The 18,704-nt window shown below is 39.9% G+C and overlaps 1 protein-coding gene across 6 annotated transcripts in view; it reads left to right on the top strand.

Annotated features, from left to right (window-relative positions):
* Positions 1 to 6,331, top strand: part of TECPR2 (tectonin beta-propeller repeat containing 2) — a 44,231-nt gene extending 37,900 nt beyond the window's left edge. For 3 of the 6 annotated variants that reach the window (XM_062576749.1, XM_062576750.1, XM_062576751.1), the window contains exons 18-20: positions 3,960 to 4,101; positions 5,357 to 5,506; positions 5,784 to 6,331. In XM_062576749.1, the coding sequence (XP_062432733.1) occupies positions 3,960 to 4,101; positions 5,357 to 5,506; positions 5,784 to 5,941 (450 nt within the window). In that variant the 3' untranslated portion in view covers positions 5,942 to 6,331. Of the gene's footprint in view, positions 1 to 1,805; positions 1,929 to 3,959; positions 4,102 to 5,356; positions 5,507 to 5,783 lie in introns of those variants that run through there. The other 3 variants (XR_009958514.1, XR_009958513.1, XM_062576752.1) reach the window with 3 other exon arrangements.
* The last annotated feature ends 12,373 nt before the right edge of the window (positions 6,332 to 18,704 follow it).

Here is an 18,704-nt window from a genome sequence, read left to right on the forward strand (position 1 = left end):
CTGCTGATACATGAACACTCTACTGTTGTGAAAACTGAGGTGGAAAATGTTCTGATGCTTTTGAGGGGGCGTGTGTGTGCGTGCGTATGTGTGTACTGTCTTTCCTTGTTGACAAGGAAGCTGAGCCGGTGTGGTTTGAGTTCATCTGTGGCTGTAGTAGTAGTTCAGGAGGAAGACGGCTTGCTTTAGATGTACATTGGGTTTTGATTCCTTTGTATGAACAAAGTTTTACACTGAAGCTTATTTCTCTGTGGTTTGCAGAAAATGTAAGTGACTTGCATAGTATTATAAAGCTAATGGGCAAGGTGATAACTTAAATATATTTAGCACAGACACTATTTCCTGATATCATTAAGAGTTGGTCAGTTAAGTACTTCCTTCAAATTTGCTTCCTTTTATCAGCATTGTTTTTTCTTCAGATGCTTGGATATGAGCAAACAAAATATTTTTCAGTGTTTTTATTTGTAGCAGACAATATAGACATTCACAATTCTTAGAATGCAGTTTCAAATGTTGAAAAATACACAGTTGACGTGTTGCAGCACATCGTCATAGTGGAAGTCCACAATACCAATTGACAGAAGGAGACAGAGGATCTTGTATTAAGATGCCAGACCGGAGCACACAAGGATCTGGGTTCTATTCTTGGCTAAACTAGACTCTCTTACTCTCTTGAGGTTTTTTTTTTTTTTTTTTTTTTTTTTTTTTGAGTTGGAAAATTTTCTAGGTTGTCCTACATGTAAAAGGGAAACAGTACTCCTCCTGTTTTCAATCAAATAACACTGAATTAGTATTTCGTATTAGTATTTCATAACAAGTTCAGCTCTTGCAGTGACAGGTTCAGCTATCTTGCAGGATAGACCTATGAACAGTTTGGCACGTTGTCCTCTAAGGAAGAGTGAGACTGATATTACTCTATACAATTCAAAACTTTTCAGTAAATTATACATATGACATATTTCACAGTCAAGGTATGTGAATGCTATTGGAAGTTAAACTAGCTGAGAAAAACCTATGCTGAAATGATTTATTTTGAAATATGATAAGCAGATATACTAACTTGCACAGATATGTCTCTTTACTGCTGTAAGAAAACTCTATTTAATCTCTAAGTGCATCTTCAGAGTTCTATTTATTGTGACATAGATGATAAAACATTGTAAGTCTGTTTATGGTAATTAAAATGCACTGAAAATGAAGGCTGTCTGAGGTGTTTCCAGTATGATTGTTCCAAAAGGAGTATATGATGTCAGGTCAAGAAAACTGTAAATCAGTTGATTCACCTACTCTGATGGACCTGAGAACATCTTATCACAGGTGACTTTGCTTTCTAGATACCCACCTAATTAATGTGCTTAAAACCTCTGCAACAGGCTTTAAGAATTGCCTTTGGTTGCTTCCCAGTGCTTTGTCAGTGCTTTGTTCCAAAAGCTACTGCTTATAATCATTTTATTAGCTGTCCTGTGAGTCATGTGTTTTACTATATGTTTCGCATGAGGCAAAAAGTTGTAGTGTGGTGAGGTGCTTTCTGTTAAGAGCGTTGGATGCTGCCATCAGTGACTTGCCTGGATTCTGTATAATGACAGTGGATGGGAGGATTGTACGGCTGATGAGAGTTTATCAGAAAGAGCTAAGTAGCCTGAGAAAGGAAGAGAAGCCAGAAGTGAAGCATTTAGAGAAGTAGCAAAACTTCAGGAGAAGATAGGAACTTACTGGGGGCGGGGGGGGGGGGAGAGAGAATATAACTTTTGGGCAAGCTTGTAGAAATTTGACTTTGAATTTGATCATTTCCATTTGTTTCTTAGATATGTTAATACTGTGGAATTGGGTAGAGGTAACTGCTGTAATTTTGCCTGAGCCTGCTTTGGTGTAAGAAGCTCTCTAGCTGTGGCATCATACAACTTCCTTCACGCAAGTACTCCTTTGGGGTATTTTATCATCTTTCTTAGCTTTCACTATCTATAATCTTGCAGTAATACACAAGCTTGGATACCTGGTGTAAGCACTCAGGAGGTCTATCTGGTTGGAAGAACTCCTACAGTTCTTCCTAAGTGAATTCTTTTCTAGGCAAATGATAGAAAGAGGAGAATGGGATCTTAATGTGGAGCAAGTAGGGAGCAAGGTGCACAGACCCCAGCAATTCAGTAACAAGGGTCACATCATGCTCTTTGTCACAGGTTGGAAAGGACAGTAGTTGGAATGTGAAGTCTACTGGGGAGTAGGAGCTTGGATGTACTGGCGACTCATGATGTAAAGGAAATAGGGGAAGAGTAGCAGAAAGTTCCTAAGTCTGAAGAAATAGTAGAGGAACACTGGTGGGAAAAAGGGAGGATTTAAGCTGATAAAATGCAAAGATCTGTTATGTGCAGTAATTCAATAGCTCCTTTGCTTTGAAGTGTGGGACTACAGTGACAGAATTATGGGAGAGGTGTGATGAAATTGGAAGCAATGCAACAGTGAGGTGAGTATGATATGGGGAGATGAGTATGGTGAAGTAGGAAGGAGTCAGGGCCAAAGTAGCTGTGGGAAGAGCCAATGAAAAAAAAAAAGAGAGAGGAAAAGAGAAAAAGAGGAACAGGGTCAAGGATGAGCATACCTTTCAATGAAGAGGCAGCAAGACCAGAGGTGACAGTTCATTTCCTCCTTACCCTGTGACATCCCCCACTGATGGAGTATAAGAGGCTTTATGCTTGCTTGTAGTACTGTAGTTTGTTATACTGCCAAATAGCAATCTGAAAGTAGCTAAGCACTTCTTGTAGCCAACACTTAGAAAAGAAAGGCAGCATAGCTGGCATTAATTTGGAGATGTAAGTCAAATGCAGTTATAATTGAGTCAGTCCCATGTTAGGACCAGAATTTTAAAGGCAGAAATGAAGCATGTAATTGTACATAAACAGAAGAAACATCAGGCCCTGGATTGTGAGCTCCTGCATGCATGTGGATTACGTGTATGAATTCCCAGGCTTCTACGTAAAAAGAAGTGTTAGCTCTAGTATTGATCATACTGAAAACTTGGCTTATGTCTGTGAGACTAAAGTCAGGATTTCAGTGTTTCTCTATAAGATGAATGCTGTATTTCAGAGCATCTTGCCATCTTGTTAAGGTGCAACTTTAATCTGACGTGGTATAAAATATCCCTTTTGTTTTTATCTGTATTTTTTTCAAAGTACGTATTTCTCAGGATATTTGCAAATCCATTGGCTGCTAAGTTCTGCTACAGAATTGTCGACTTTATGATGTTTGTGAGGCGTTTTGGCTGGTTACATTGATTTTGGACAGTAGTTAAGACAAACGTCCTTAGAAGTTGACAGAATAAGGCTTGTCTGGGAACAGAGTGGGAAGAATATTTCACTTAGGCTTACCAGTAACTATACTGTAGATATTCTGCTGTGAAATGTAACAGCTCCCGTACTACAATGGTCTTAGAGTTCCAAGGTCACATTCTTGCAGAATGGAATATGAGGAAGTAGGCAGGTCACCATGTCATTGCAAAGATGAGACGTTCAGACCTTAAAAATGTGCAGTTTGTATAGCTTAAGTAACATAGGGCAAATTCAGATATGTTAGGAAAACTTTCGGTCAGGCAGTAGGAAAATACTGCACTTTGTGCATTTCAGTCGAAGAATTCTCTCTTCAACTTGCAGTTGAAACTGTACGTGGTTCATATAACAATGCTTAAACACATATATTAATCTATATTCAGAAATATTGTACTCAGATGCTGAACATTAAATACGAATATCTTTATCAGTAACTTTAAGTAGCATCCACTCAAAATTTCAGATCATTTTTGTTAAGGAAGAGGCTGACTTTGTCACTGTGCAAAATCATTAAGTTTCTTCCCGTCTTTAGTCTCTGGTAAATATTTTAATTCTGTTTTATACTTCTGTGAGGAAGAAGTGTTTTGTATTCAAAGATACAATAGTACAAAGTTTAAATGCTGTGCTTAATTTTTGTAGCCAGTAGGAATCAACTTGGTGAGCATTCATTCAAGTCCAAATGATCAGATGTTATGGGCAATTGATAGCAAATGGAATGTCCATGTACGAATTGGAATTACAGATGAAATGCCAGTAGGCACTGACTGGGAACATGTACCAGGTAAAAATTAATACATTAATTCCTTGTGCTTTCTGCCATATTCTCAGTCTTTTATTCTGTTATTTGATTTTTAAATTGGATAGTGAACTATTACAATGCTTAAATTGGGTATTATTCATAGCAATCAAATATGCTTACTTAGTAGGAACACAGCAAACTATTTGATAATGGGTTATCTTTAAAGAGGACTCTCTCTCTCTCTCTCTCTTTTTTTTTTTTTTTTTTTTTTTTTTTTTTTTTAAGACTTGCAAACAGTGATTTTTGGGTGAATTTCCACTTCAGGCTGCTGCCACTGAGTTAGGTGGTACAGTTCCCTTTCAGTTAGTAGGAAGACTACCTGTGCTTTGCAAAGTTTTATGTTTAAGTGTGACACAAAATGGAAGTCCTGTCCAGATGTGGCTAACAAAAACCTAATCTTATTTTGCACCTTTCTCTATTAATCCTGCATACTGGATGCATTCTAGATTAGGTAATAGTGATTTTGCCTTGCCTGTAAATAAAATGCAATTTTAGTTGTCTTTCTAAATAACTGTGTGTCAGTGCTGTGTGCTTTTTTTAGAGGTGTTTCACGGCAGAAATGCATGGCATTTCATTTGCTGAGGACCTGCTTTCTTCTTCTGAAGAAAAAATATACACATCCATAATGTCTACAATGCCAGAACTTTAATTTGCCTAAGAAAGTTAACTAAGTGTCAGATCATTCCCTGTGCAGTAATAGAAGCCAAGAGACCCTGAGTGGGTCTCCAGAGGTTGTGTTTGTACAGATCTTCTGATCGGTTGGTGCTTGTGGCTGTGACCACATAACAAAATGTATCCACAGTGCAATATCCTTGTGGTCAATAAATGCGAGGTCTACAAAGTCTGCAATTAAACAGCCTTTTTGTTCACAAATGCTTCATGTGCTGCAAGTGGCCTATGGGCTGCACTTTGGGAATCTATACTCTCCAGTATCCCCCTTATATAGGACTGGAAGCTCAGATTCTAATAGCGTCTACTCTATTCAACTCTGTTAAACTCAGTGTAAGGAAAAACATAGTCCTCAGCTGTCTCTTTGCCAATCTTTTCTTAGAAAGCCATCTGGAAAGCAAGGTATTTCTCTGTGCCTCTTATAATGGAAAGTTCTTCTATAGTATTAATATAGGATTATATAAAGTATTTTAATCTTGCTGTTTTCTCTTACTGAACTTTCCTGCAAGTTTGTTTAATGTATAAGAAAGCACGTCATTGTTTCCTCTTCATATCTGATTATCTTCAGGGTTGCAGGCTTGTCAGCTGGCTATTAGTACCAGAACAGTTTGGGCACGCTGTCCAAATGGGGATGTAGCTCGTCGATATGGCATTACTGACAAGAATCCCGCCGGAGACTATTGGAAGAAGATTCCTGGGAATGTATCACGCTTAACAGGCAAGTTGGTTCTGCGTGGCAATCCAAAATATTTGGGGACTGTTTTTTGTGATGTCTGCCTTGCCTTCTGCCTGATAGTGCTCAAAATGATCATAAGCAGGGAGAGACACATAATCGAAGTGTCAATTGATTGACCATGCGAGTTTCACCAGGGTATTTTTATCGCCTTAGTAATAACCTTTTTTGGCACTATTAGAAAAAGGTAATCTGAATATTATTTATTTAATGTTTTGAAGCCTAGTACCTTAATTAAAAGATGGATAATTATGTTTTACAGTGACCCCTCTAGATGAACTGTGGGCAATCAGTCCTTCAGGATCCCTTCTCCAGCGCCTCACCAAGACCTTTAGCCATTCTCATAATTTGCAGAAAAGTAATGACACTTCTGTTTTGCTTCATCCTGATGATTTTGAAGATGAATGGGAAGTGATATGAAGTTACTCAGCCATGTGAAGCAGTGAAAAAAACAGAGAAGGACATGCTGAATTCCTGTAATGTACGTACAGAATGTTGGGATCTAAAAGCCACTCATATTGGACCTGTGATATTAGCACTTTTGTATTGGAAAAAAACAACCTGTTAAATAGCCCCCAAACTGTGAGTTAAGATGTCTGTTTCAGTATCTTTTTGGAGACTCCTTAGGTGTGGCATACTGCAATTGTTATACTGTACTACTGTAGCTGCTCCTTTGGAAATATAATTCTTAACTTAATCTTATTAGCAATGAAAATGACTATTTTACAACAGCATGCACACTAATACATGTACTTCTTTTGAGAAGGAATTCTGTTGCATTAAATATTTCTCTACAGCAGAAACATTAAATATTTCTCAATTTCTTCTTGTACTTGGAACTCAAAACTGATGGGAATGCTCTGACTATTGTACCTTTCTAGAATGATGTTTCCCTCGCAGCATGGAACAATATATGGCAAAGCATTTCTTAGTAAGATCTTAGAACATCTTGATTACACAGCATTGGTGTTGAAATGAGCTTAGTTTGATTGTTTTCCATTTAAGTATCTGCAAGGCTATCCTAACCTTGTGTTTCTAGAAGTTTGGCTCATAAATGAGCTTTGTTCACAAGTGAGAATTTTGGATTCCACGAAATACTGGGGAGATTTTTGTCCATTTCGCATACCCCTCAGAAAACTGTCAGCTTCCTGATGGCTAAGTCCCATGTTGGAACAGAAAGAAGTTGCATGCTGGGTTTGTAGTACAAGCAGGAATGTACAAGGCAGCTTTCATAATACCTATTGTGCTATATTTGTGCCTCTAGCCAGTGCTTTAACATTTGGAGTCCCATTGTTTTGAATGCCAAACTTAGATGTGTTAGGAGAAAAATGGTAATTGATAGAATTATATCTCATTAAAAAAAATGTGATATTGTGGAAAGGTACTTAACAATATTATGATTTTTAGCTATGTTAGCTAAATTTTGAAGTATCTTATATTTAATAGGTGTTGCAGCAGAGGTATGTGGTGAACTTGGAAATAACCTAAGTTAATCATTGCAGTTTATTTTTTTCTTTAAATTCTAAATCTTCTTTAAAGGATACCTCATATTTTTAAGCAATAGAACCGTAGATGAGGGGAACTTGAGTTCAGTATGTAGGCAGATGAGTTATTTTGTTTTTATTCTGAGCTTATAAATCATCAGGATGTTTAAACAGCTGCTAACCAATACTGTAAGTGAGCTAGCTTCAGAAAAGGCCAGGAGTTGAAATGTGGGGATGTTTCTGTTTTGAGAACTCAATACGTAAAGAAAAGGATGTGTTTCCTTTTTAACATCTGTTCTGTTTCAGCATGTACTTGGATCAAACATGGTGCAAGGTGAGGATGTAAATCTGTAAAGAGAGAACCAAGTTACTACTTTTTTTTTTTTTTTTTGGTAGCACTTGGGATATTGACTGTCAGTTCTCTGTGAGATCTTTCAGTCTTACAGGGAAGACAGATTTGTTTCCTGTTTACAGATGGTATGTTTGCTTCATTCCTATTTCAACCATATATGGAGATTACCCTAGAGGGCTTTTTTTTTTTTAGCCTGTCTGGCAGTGGATACTAATAGAATCAGCTCATGGAATAACCCCAGTCAGTTTTATGGAAGCATAGCATGGTATCTTGAGGACCCTGAAGAACAGCTTAAAAGCTTCTTATGGCAGCTCCCAAGTCAACCACTTTGGAGAAGGGACGCAACTACTTATCTGCACCCTGCCATACACCAGATGCTCAAATACAGTGGCATTATTTAGTAGTGACACTTTTGTATTACATTTTTCAGAGTCATCTTAGTAATGGCTTAAGCTTGCTATTTGTTTACTGTACAATAATGTACCTTGCTATGGTCATTAATACGAAGTTGGTGTCAAAAGCTCTTCTCAAGCTACTTTTTAGTGTAGTTTTAATAACATTAGAGTGGTTTTTTTTGTTTTATTTCTGTGTTTAGATTTTTGGTTTTGGTTGTGCTTTGAGACAAGGGCAATAAACTAGATTTCTTAAGAAATGAATCACTATGGTAAGACTCATCTGTTATGGTTCACAAGAGTTCTGTTCACTTTAAAATTGTGTTGATGTTGAAGAACAACATGCTTATGAATCCTCCATCCTGTTACTGTCCCAGGCAATATGGTAATAGCAGTGCAAGAACCTGGATATTTTGAAGTATATATTTTTAATTGTGTAGCAAACCGTCAAAATAGTTGTCTTTCAAGCAAATACAGTTAAACATTTCTAGCATTTGAGTATTAATCTTACTGTTTTATATTAAGGTGGTCTTACTATAATAAAATGAAGAATATTTCTTTCTTTATGCAGTATACAGAAATCGCACTTGCATGTTAAATAGTTTAGCCTTTAGTGAAAAATTCGCTTGTGTGTTTGCAGCTAGAAAATATTCAAGAGAGCAGGCTAGACCAGGGTGCCAACTGCTGTAGCTGTGGCCTCCTTTGTATTTTAAAGTATCTGAGCTCATTGGAAGGCTTCCTGTATTTCTGGTCTTTAACTTAAAATGTACTTCTGAGACAAATCATTGGCCTCACTTTCCCGATGGGAGGACTCTTGCCTCATGGAGCTGTGACCTGCTAACTTCACACAGGAAAGCACAGCAATGATTAATGACACTTCTGACACTTAAACGCACTTTCAACAGTAGGAATCCTGTTCAGATTGAGATGATGATGCCTTCGCTAATTATCATACCTTTTATCTTGACAAACCAGTTCAGTTGCTTATGTTGGCTCCTGCAGGGAAATTGTAGTCTCCTTACAACATCAGGCTGTTGCTGTTAGACAGGAATAATCCATTCCAGGTCACAACTTACAGAAGTTCAGATGATTGCGATGAGTTGGTGCAAAATACTCCTCTAGATACACAGCAAACTTTGTTTTTCATTGCCTTACAGCAGTAAAAAGAATTAGTATCATGTTAATGATACAAAACAAATTTTTAGGTAACATATCAAGAAAAATACATTGCTTAGGTAAGATAGTTTTTAGCATACAATGTTATAAAAATGATAATGGAAACATTTAATTATGGACTTATGTCATTGCCTCAGCATAGCTCTCTCTGTACAGGTACCAAGTCACATCTATTCCAATATCTTATCTTTGCAATGTTACAAGAAACTGCCCCCTCCCACGCTCCCCTAAACACATGTAGGCATCAAAATTTCTGGACCCTTAATACTCCCAGCTCTTCTGGGAGCTTTTGGGAACATTCCTGAACTCTCCTACATTACCTCTTCAGTAATGTCATGTGTAAGTCACTTGTGGATTATTTCAGACTAGCATGGCTTTTTGCTTCTCTCATGAAACTTGCTTTGATGCAGATTTTATTTCTACAAGCATGGCTTTTCCTTCTTGAAGGAGAAATTGCATGTTGGAAATAGCATTATGGTGACAAGTAGCTAGCAGAGAAAGGTGGTGTATCACTTGCCAAACAAAGCAGATCACCCTGGTTATGAGATACCAAGTTATTCTTATTAAAAATAACTACTGCACTCTCAATTACTTGAGCAGAACAGAAGAGAGCTTGTAATGTAGAAGACTTTAATCAGTAAGAAGTGAAAGCTGAGTTGCAATCACTCTTCTGTGAATCATTATAGCCAGAGCTCCACAGATAGTGATTAAAATACTGAGGTAAATGAAATGGAATCCTTAGACTGCTGAATGATGGTATCTGTAGGTTTATCATGGAAATAGCTTGAAATCAAGATAGGCAGTTAATGTTTGGGTTCAATGCAGGAAATGTTGTAGATAATACTGTGGGTGGTATCTGGTAAATACTGATTTTTGTAGCCAGTGGTCACCAGATAGAGGCAGCTGAATTAATGAGCAACTGAATAATGGTGAACATAGCTGTAGTTATGAATTAATATTTTATTATTCTCTATTTCTGACCAATATACGTGAAACCAGTGACTTTTTAAAAAAATATCTTTCTCATAACCTCAGTTTAGATTCCCTTATGACAGGTACAGATAAAAGAAATTTGTATTTGCAACACTTGTGTTTTGCAGTCTAATATCCAGAGAAAATACCTCTAAGGATGTCTATGGGATTGTGTTAATAGCCTGTACTTACTATTTTGAATTTGCACAAGTTGGCTGCATGTTTTATTTGTATATTGTGGACTTGTAGTCTAATCAGTGTAAATGAGCCTTTGCCAGGAGGTATTCTGATAAGAGCATACATAGATGATATCTTTTATATAAAATGGAGAAGTAGTATATATGTTGGTTATGCCTGATAAAGCATAATATAAGGAAACACAATAAATTATTTATTTTAGTCTAAACTATTGTTATATCGCTGTATTTTACCTAGTCATGTGCTGGGTGAATTTAGCAAAGTTCACCTAAGCCAGATGAAAGAGTGGAATCACAGAATTAGTAAGGTTGGAAGGGACCTCTGGAGATCATCTAGTCTGACCCTCAAGCAAGTGGCCTGTATGGGGATCAAACCCATGACCTTGGCATTTTTAGCACCATGCTCTAACCAACTGAGCTAAACCTGATTAGAAAACCACTGCCAAAAATAAAAGCCTGGGAAGAAAGTTCCAGGGAAGTATCCAGCAGATTGTCTGGCACATGTGCCTAGCTAAGCAGCAGGGATATTAATAAAAAGGAATGGATTTGCTTGAGCTTCAGGTAAAAATGCAACCAGCAGCAAGAGACTCCACAGTCCCTGGTTGTTAGAGGGAACAGCCTAGCTAGCTGGTCATGGGAGGTGCATAGTACATAGGGTAATTGCTAGGCTGACTGAGATTGTATTTGTGCACCTCCCACACTTGTCTTGTGAAATCTGTTCTCTGCCTCAACAGATGGACTATAGTCTGCTCCCTCCCTGAGTCGCACTGCACTCCAAATGAGGAGTAACACATGAGCCGCAGATCTTCACTTCCCTTGTGCTGTGGTGAAATTCAGTCCTTTTAAGTTAAGGAGAGTGTGGTAAATCATCAGTGTAGCTCTTTAAAATGGCAGGTTTAGTACTGTTAATTTACTTTATAATTACAATAATAGTGATGCTGACCTTGTTAAATATTAACATTGATGCTATGGGTGCTTGTGCAGGGGATCTATCAGGCTTCTGTGCTAATTAGCTGATTATTTAAAAGGTTGTCAGCATACAGTACAGGTTTAAAACAGCAGCAAAAAAACAATCTGAAATGAGTTCAGCTATACTAAGAACAGGTAGTCAGAGCGCTGAATCCATTGTTCTTAAGGCCTGCTAACTTCTTTTCGTATTCTTTGCTTAGCAGAAAGTCCTTTTTTTTCAGTTCTTCCATATGTAATTGCGTGATTACACAGTGCCCATATAAAGTGTTCCTGTGTGGAAAACAAAGGACCACAGAGGCTGTTCTGCATGTTTGAGCTGCTTTTCTTCCTCCCTATCTTGCCACTTCTAACTGCTTTAGAAAAGGACAAGTTGAGCTCTAGGGAGGCCATGGAACTGTTCCTTCTGCTTAAACTCTGCCATTGTATTTAATCTGAAGTTAAAGCCAGCAGGCTTTTTTGTGTTACCTTTGACCTGACAGCCCCTTGTCCATAGTTCTTTGCAGCATGTGTTTCGCTCTTGCTGGCTACTTTCAACATGGTGAGTTCTTAATCTTGATTTTAGTAGAAGACTTTTGAGATGGAATGTGACAGATGTTTTTCTACAGGGAAGAGATGTTGTATCTTGCCAGATCAATATTCAAAGGATACTGAGCAAGGTGAGCTTTCTCAAAGACAGTTTTAGGAATAGACTGGTGTTTATCTTACTGTCAGGTTCAGAGATTTACAGAGGAAGACCATCTAGGCAGAGCTATACATCCTACGAGTGAGACTTCAGTGTTGCCATAGTGTATTTGTTCTGGGTAGAGTGGACAGGCTCATAGCTGATGTATTTCTGTACTCAGTACTGTCCTGATGGATAATAAGAGTCTCTTGCAGTTCTCAACAAAAATGTGTGGCTCAGGACTGTTCTTTGGTTCTAGGGTTCCCTGATGCAATTTCTGAAGTCAGCTGATGTGGAACATGTCAACATCTTGTAGATGTAAATCAAATCCTAGTTCATCTATTGCAGGTGAAACTTTAGTTATGTTCTCTTCATGCTAAACTTCACCAAATTTCTTGCAGTTGTTCATTTAAAAATTTAACACCATAGGGAATAGCACAGGTCTTGTATCCACCTACTATCTACAGATTTTTGAGTATCTTAATGAGTCACAATGACTTTCAGTTTTAGCTGAGTATCTTTGAAATCCAGTGTCTAACGTTGTATTTGTTACTTACCTATTAAAGCTACCTGTATGCCAAATGGTTGGCATATTATTATCCTATTTTCTTTCTGCGTTCAAGATTTCCTATTTCTTTTTAGATCTTAGTTTTACATTTACCAACTTATTGGTAAATAATATTGGTAAATCCACAGAGTGAATAAATTCAGAACAATGATTCCCAGAATTCTTGAGTAGATTGACTTGGGTCACCACTAAAACTCTCTTGCAGATTTTCCTGTCCTTTTACATCAAACTTCCAGTAAAATTACTGCAAAGGTTGTATGCTCCTGTTAGCCAAATATGGACCACTTGTCAGTGCCTGATGGACCATCATTTGGGAATCATTGTTCCAGAAACACTGGTGCAGTAGAAATGTGTGCCTTTACTTGCTTTCCCTAAGTGGATAAATCATCTGAAAACTGTGAAATGATTTTTTTTATTAACATTGGCATCACTGATCTATTGGGTTTAGTTTAGCTGTTTTCCCAGTAGCAGATTCTCAAGGCAAAGTGGTATTATCTGAATTCAGCTGTCATGTAAAGCTCAAGAAACTGGTGGCAGTTAAAACCTTACTGCACTGACTAGAAAAAAAAAATCTTTTATCCGAGAAAACCAAGAGAGATGAGGATTTTAATTAGTGTCAAAATACAGCCAGAAATACAGTTAGGGACTATTGGATCACTCTTCTTTTATATCCAATCCTATGTAAAATGAAGCTTTCACTGCCATGGGCTTGGGTATGCCTTCAGGAATGTTTAGAATCGAGCTTTACCATGTCGTATCTCTAGAGGTAGCTCTGCTTTTGTTCAATCAAGTAAGGGATGCTCTTGGAAGGCATTCAAGATGAGTGATTTGGCAAAATAGATACTTTGATTCAGGTAGTAGCCAGGTACCATGAGCATCTTCTTTGGCAGTTACTTGGGAACTTTTAACAGGAATGGTATTTAGGGGGAAGGAACCACCTTTTTTTCCCCCTCCCTCTCTTTTTCCCAGCATCTCTGCTATAGCCCAGTTACATACGAAGTGTCTCTGGAAGCCGTTCCATGGCAGTGGTTGGGGAACAGGAGGGCATCTGCTCAGAAGAAGTCAAGTGACAGGTGGACTTAAGTAGTGAGTTTTATGTAATACTCCTAGTTTTGGTCCTGGTTTAGTGGTGAAGCTCTTACGTACTGCAGTGCCAATATAGTTTATCTTTCTAACATTGATGTATTTGCATCTAGGTTAATCGAAACAGCTGGAAGCACTTGAATTTCAGAAAAGAACTTATGAGAAAACCAGTATTAATAACAAACAGAGCAGAGAGAATGACTTGTAGAAATAAAATTCAGAGAGGCTTTAAAAAAAACACCTGCCTTAATCCACAGTTGCTAAGGTGAATGGAGCTAATAAGATGGTTTCAAGCAAGCTAAAGAGAATAATTCCCAGCTATGGAAGAAAAAATGAAGAAAGGAAATACAGGCTTAATGACAGAAAATATTTCCACACGGTACAGTTTATTAGATTGTGCTGCTGTCTTTGAGAGGAAATAATAGCAGTCCCATTGCACGGAGGTTTTGACTGGACAGAGGGAACAATCCCTGCAATAATGCAAAAGGAGAAGGACTGTCAGAGCCCTTTAATTTCTTCTTGCTAGGTTTGATTTCTTTATGTAAGTGATATCACCTTGTTTTCACTACTTTAAGTACTCTCATGTCCTTTTCGATTCTTTTAGATCTGAATGGTGTTATCAGAAAGCCAGGGCTTTTGAAGATGCAGAACATGTGCATCTCCCATTGGTGTCATTTGTTGCTGTGGACACTCAGCATTTCTGCAAATCAGTTCCCCAACTATTTTGGCTTGTATGTGAAAACAGTCAAGGCTAATGGATGGTTTACAGCTCCATATATGAAAACAGTGCCTTTTATAGCAGTGGAGGTATGAAAGCAACCAGCTGGCTAGTGATACCTGTAACATAAATGTTTTTTTTTTTTTTTTTTTTGGTCTGGTTGTTTTTATTTTCAAAATCATTTTCTTGGGAGCGTAAGATAAGAGGGATTCATTTGACCTCTAATGGTTTGACATTACAGTATGGCACATTTGTATGAAGAAAATGGTTAAATTTGCATAGTAAATCCATTTTGACAAGTTGTTGGCACTGGTTTCACACATTTTTCTCCCTGGAGGTGATCCCTCAACAAGTGGGTGCTCATATTTAATGTTAACCTTTGTCTTTGACAGGCCCAAGCTGTGCAGTGTAATCTTTTTAGTTGCGCCCTGCAATTTGCAGCGGAGTGGCTGTCTTATGTATTTCTCCATGTGTTCTTGTTGCAGCAGTGCTCTTCTAGGTATTGCTCAGCAGATAGCTTGTCTTTACCTGGGCAGGTGAAAAAAAGAGGGCAGGCAAACAGGAAGTGGGAACTTGAGGCTTCCTGCTGACAAACTTTGTGTTTGGCAGTAATTTCCAAAAGCTGCTCAGAAAGGAGTAAAGCTGAATGAGCCAGGTGAGGTCATGCTCATCAACCTCATTAACCAGAAGTTCAGCAGGATGTAAAGCTTAGGGCTTGCAATGAAGATATGGGACTGAGAATGACATGAAAGTTGGCCCTAGCCACCAGGGCAAGTACATCCAACAGTAATAGAAAAGTCAGCAACACACCACTAAAGAATCATGTTTTCCAGCGGAAATGAGGAAAATTTGGAAGGCATGCAAAAATTCTGTAACACAAACTGACCTTTCACCATTGTGCCAGATCTAATGTTTTTATACCACAAAGGATATAGGGTTTCTGTAGGCTCTGAAGTCAAGACTTGGCTTTGACAGTGCAGCCTCCTTCCCAGCTGAGCTGAAAGCCAACAGCTCACATAGCTGAAATGGCTTTTCTCATCACAGGAACCAGCTAGTAGAGAGAGGTAGGGCACACATCTTGTGAGCATACCAATGTCTCTGTGCCACGTTATTATTAATGCCCGTGTCATCAACATCATGTCATAAACATGACATGTTCAGTAGCTGTCCCATCAAGAAAGGTGGCTTCTACTGAGTCAGCTGCACCAGTGTCAGGTTTGTATCTGAGTAAAGTTTCAGTGTAGTCTAACTAATGAATTTTCCTGATAAGGTCACAGTCCAAAGCAGAGATTTGGTTGCACAAATTTGTATGCTTTTATTTTAACAGGGACTCTACAAAGGGTTTGTTTGGTATCTGGGCAACAAGTTTCTAAAGCATCAAATCTGAAGCAAGAGGCAGGAAAGGGTTCTTTTGACTCTAGAACAAAAGACTTCCGAATACTCTCCCAGCTCTGTATCCTAGATTTGGTACCATACAGTGCCACTTCTCCATGCATGAACTGCAAATGCTGAAAAGGAGAATGGGTGCAGATCTAGACTAGCAGCTGGGACTTGTCATATCCCAAAGTGAATGCTCAGTGCTGCTTAGCACCCTCTGAAAGCAAAGCATTGGCTACGCAGAACTTTTCCCTTGAGTTAAAGGTGCGCAGAGCCAAACTCTGTGTTGCTTCTCCCCTCTCCTGCCTAGCTCTGGCTTGTAAAAGATACACCTTTACTATTAAGGGCACTGAAGCAAATTGCTTCCTCTTTCCTCTCCTCCCATCATTCAGCGGACATGGAAAGTGGATGGGATCACAGCAGTCCTACTGCCTGAGCAGAGCACAGGATTCTGATTCTGGTTTTGACCGTGGCTGGTTTAGCTGTGCAATAAGAGAGAAACATTTGCCTGGTAACTCCCTGACTTGCACAAGCAGAGCTGCTGTTTGCAGGGACAGCATGGACTATAGCAGGACAAGGTCTGCTGCCAGCTGGCTCAGGTTGGGTGACTGTGAAACTCGAGGAGTTATCAGCCACCACTGTGGCCATCACACGGCAATATTGACCCAGAGACCTCTGAAGATAAGATGTTTCTGATACCACCTGAGAAAAAGCTTTAGCTCAGAAGCTGGGATTGTAACCACTGTGTGCTCTGCAAATTGGTATGAGGAGGAGATGTGACATGAACTGGCTGTTGCCTTGTGCAGTGGTTCACGGTGTGGGCAGTGCATCAGCACCAGAGGCATGTTGTCCCTAGGCATATCATAAGAAAGCATATCTGATGTGATGTGGTACCAAAGGTAACCTCAGGTTATTGCAGCATTCTTGATACAAGCATTGCATTGCTCTAGTTGGCTTCACCATCTGCTTGGCCATGCTCTCCTTGCCACCCAGATGCCTCCTACCCTGTGCTCCGCCAGGGGTCTGATCTTACTGAGGAGGCCAGAACTTACCAAATCAGTGAGGGAAGACTTGGATGCTGGCCATGCTCTTTTCCCATCACTATGCCAGTAGTGCTTCCCCTGCTGCTTGCCTAGTGGCAGGCAAGAGTCTCAGGAGAAGCTGTGCTAGGAGAGAAGAGACTATTCCTGAGGGAGGAGTAGAGGATGGGGTGTCTTCTGCTGTAGCCCCAGTCTAGGAGCGATAACTGCAGAGACCAGGCATAACTCCCTGAGAGATCAGACTGGCTTGAGTGAAGAGACTTGTGAGGAGATGCACCTTGAGGCTTTCACCTTTAGCTTGGTGTCTGGCTGATGGGATGATATTTAGCATGCTTTGCTGTCAGGAAAGATTTCAATGGTGTTGCCTGACATGAACTGACCAGCCCTGGCCAGCAGATTTCAGACCATCCCACATGTTTTGCAGTGCTGCAGTAATAGAGCCAGTGTCCTAGAGGAGTTCTCTGTGGTGAAGGCAACCTGAGTGATAGGTGCACAACCATAGCTGTGCAGCTGCCATCTCACTTTGAAGGAAACAAGCAAGTTTTATCCTTTAAAATGTTTTATCCAATGAGTGAATCAGTGAGTGACTCATCCTGGACTCCTGACAGCCTCTAACTCAGGTGCTGTCTCAAAGGGTTGTTTTCTGCCAGGGTGTTCTGATGCTAACCACAGCCCTGATGCTGTTGCTGTCAGGGAAGATGAGGTGGTGGCAAAGCTGAGTCAAACCTTGGGCATCTGAAGAAGGAGACAGATTTGAGGGAGCGCTGCTTTCTTCCTGCCTGTGTGCAAGGAATTTGCTTCATTGGCACTGGGGACTCTGCCATGGCTCTCACTGTGTACTGCCACAGCCAAGTGTACACTACAGCTCTACGGAACAGCAGCAAAGAACACCAGCAGGTTTTCCCTTGATAAGGAGGTGCTTGTTCATCCATCTCAGCTCATTCCCGACTGTCAAGTGTAGCCCTGTGGCTTTCTATGAGTGGTTTCCCTTAGCCCTGCACTCCCTAAGGTTCCAGTGTCCTCTTCCTGCTGGGCAAGCCTGCAAATGTTTGCGAGTTACAAGTGAATGAAACAGAAGGGGTAGCTCCCAGCTTTGGGACAAGCAGTCGCTCAGGTCGCCTCCTCGGTCGGCAAGTTACTGCTTTCAAGCAGTCACAGCTACTGGCTTCTCCCTTTCTCTTTGGGACACAACCTCTTGCCAAATCAACAGGGCAACTCCAGCCTGGGAGACTGAAAGTTTTGGCCAGTTTCTTCCCAGGAGCTTGATTTTACTAATTCAAAACTCTTTTGCCCAGGATGCTTTTGACTTTAGCTCTGGCTGTGCTTGTGTTGATGAAGGATTGGAATCAGTGAGTTTGAGTGTTTATATCCGTCTGTCTTGTCACTCTAAGTTACTAAACATCAACAGCTCTCCTTGCTGCAGAAGTGAGGAGGGGACGGCCTAGCCCAAACAGATGGTTCTGAAGGAAAGGACGTTCAAATATTCAATTCCTCAAGAGGCTTCATTCTCTCTCTTACTGTGAGTTATAAATTACTTATCCTTTTAGGCTTTGCTCTAAAGTGCTGACTTGAACATTATATCAGGGAAATGACACTACATTAATTACAGTACATCACATTCATATTTTTAATGTGTTTACTGCAATTTACTTGCACCATTAAAAAGAAGCAGCCTAATGATTATAAAATAAACTCCACATATTAAAAGCAGGAAGCAGAAAACCACTCCCACTTCAAAACAGTAGGTGGTACTAGGGCTGGAGCAAAGAAGCAAGGGTACAATTTTGGGCAAGGGGCTTTACTGAGTGAGAAGATGGGGACACCCAGCCTCTCCTTTTCCAGTTGAGTCAGGATTGGAGGACAGTGCCTGGTTACTGGTGTGTGAGCAAGAGGTGGGAGGACAAGCAATTAGGTGGGAGAGGAGCTGTGGCTCTGGCGGCTAAATGGGGAGCCACTTGGCTAGGAGGACGCTGCTCTCCTTGGAGCTGCAAGCTGCTCCAGCGTCTCCCTGTCCTGGCTGAGTCACACAGCCAAGAGCTTTCTGCCTAGAGGCAGAATGCTGATGCCTTTCTTTCTTCCTTTGGCCTTCTTCCATCGCTTTCAAATGGAGTGGCCTGAAGGAAGGATTTGGCTGGCCTTGATTCCCTGCTCTCTTCCCTGTTGAAATCCCCAGAGCTTCCTGTCCTCATATTTG

Source organism: Rhea pennata, chromosome 5 (assembly GCF_028389875.1).
Source record: "Rhea pennata isolate bPtePen1 chromosome 5, bPtePen1.pri, whole genome shotgun sequence".
Taxonomy (NCBI): Eukaryota; Metazoa; Chordata; class Aves; order Rheiformes; family Rheidae; genus Rhea; species Rhea pennata.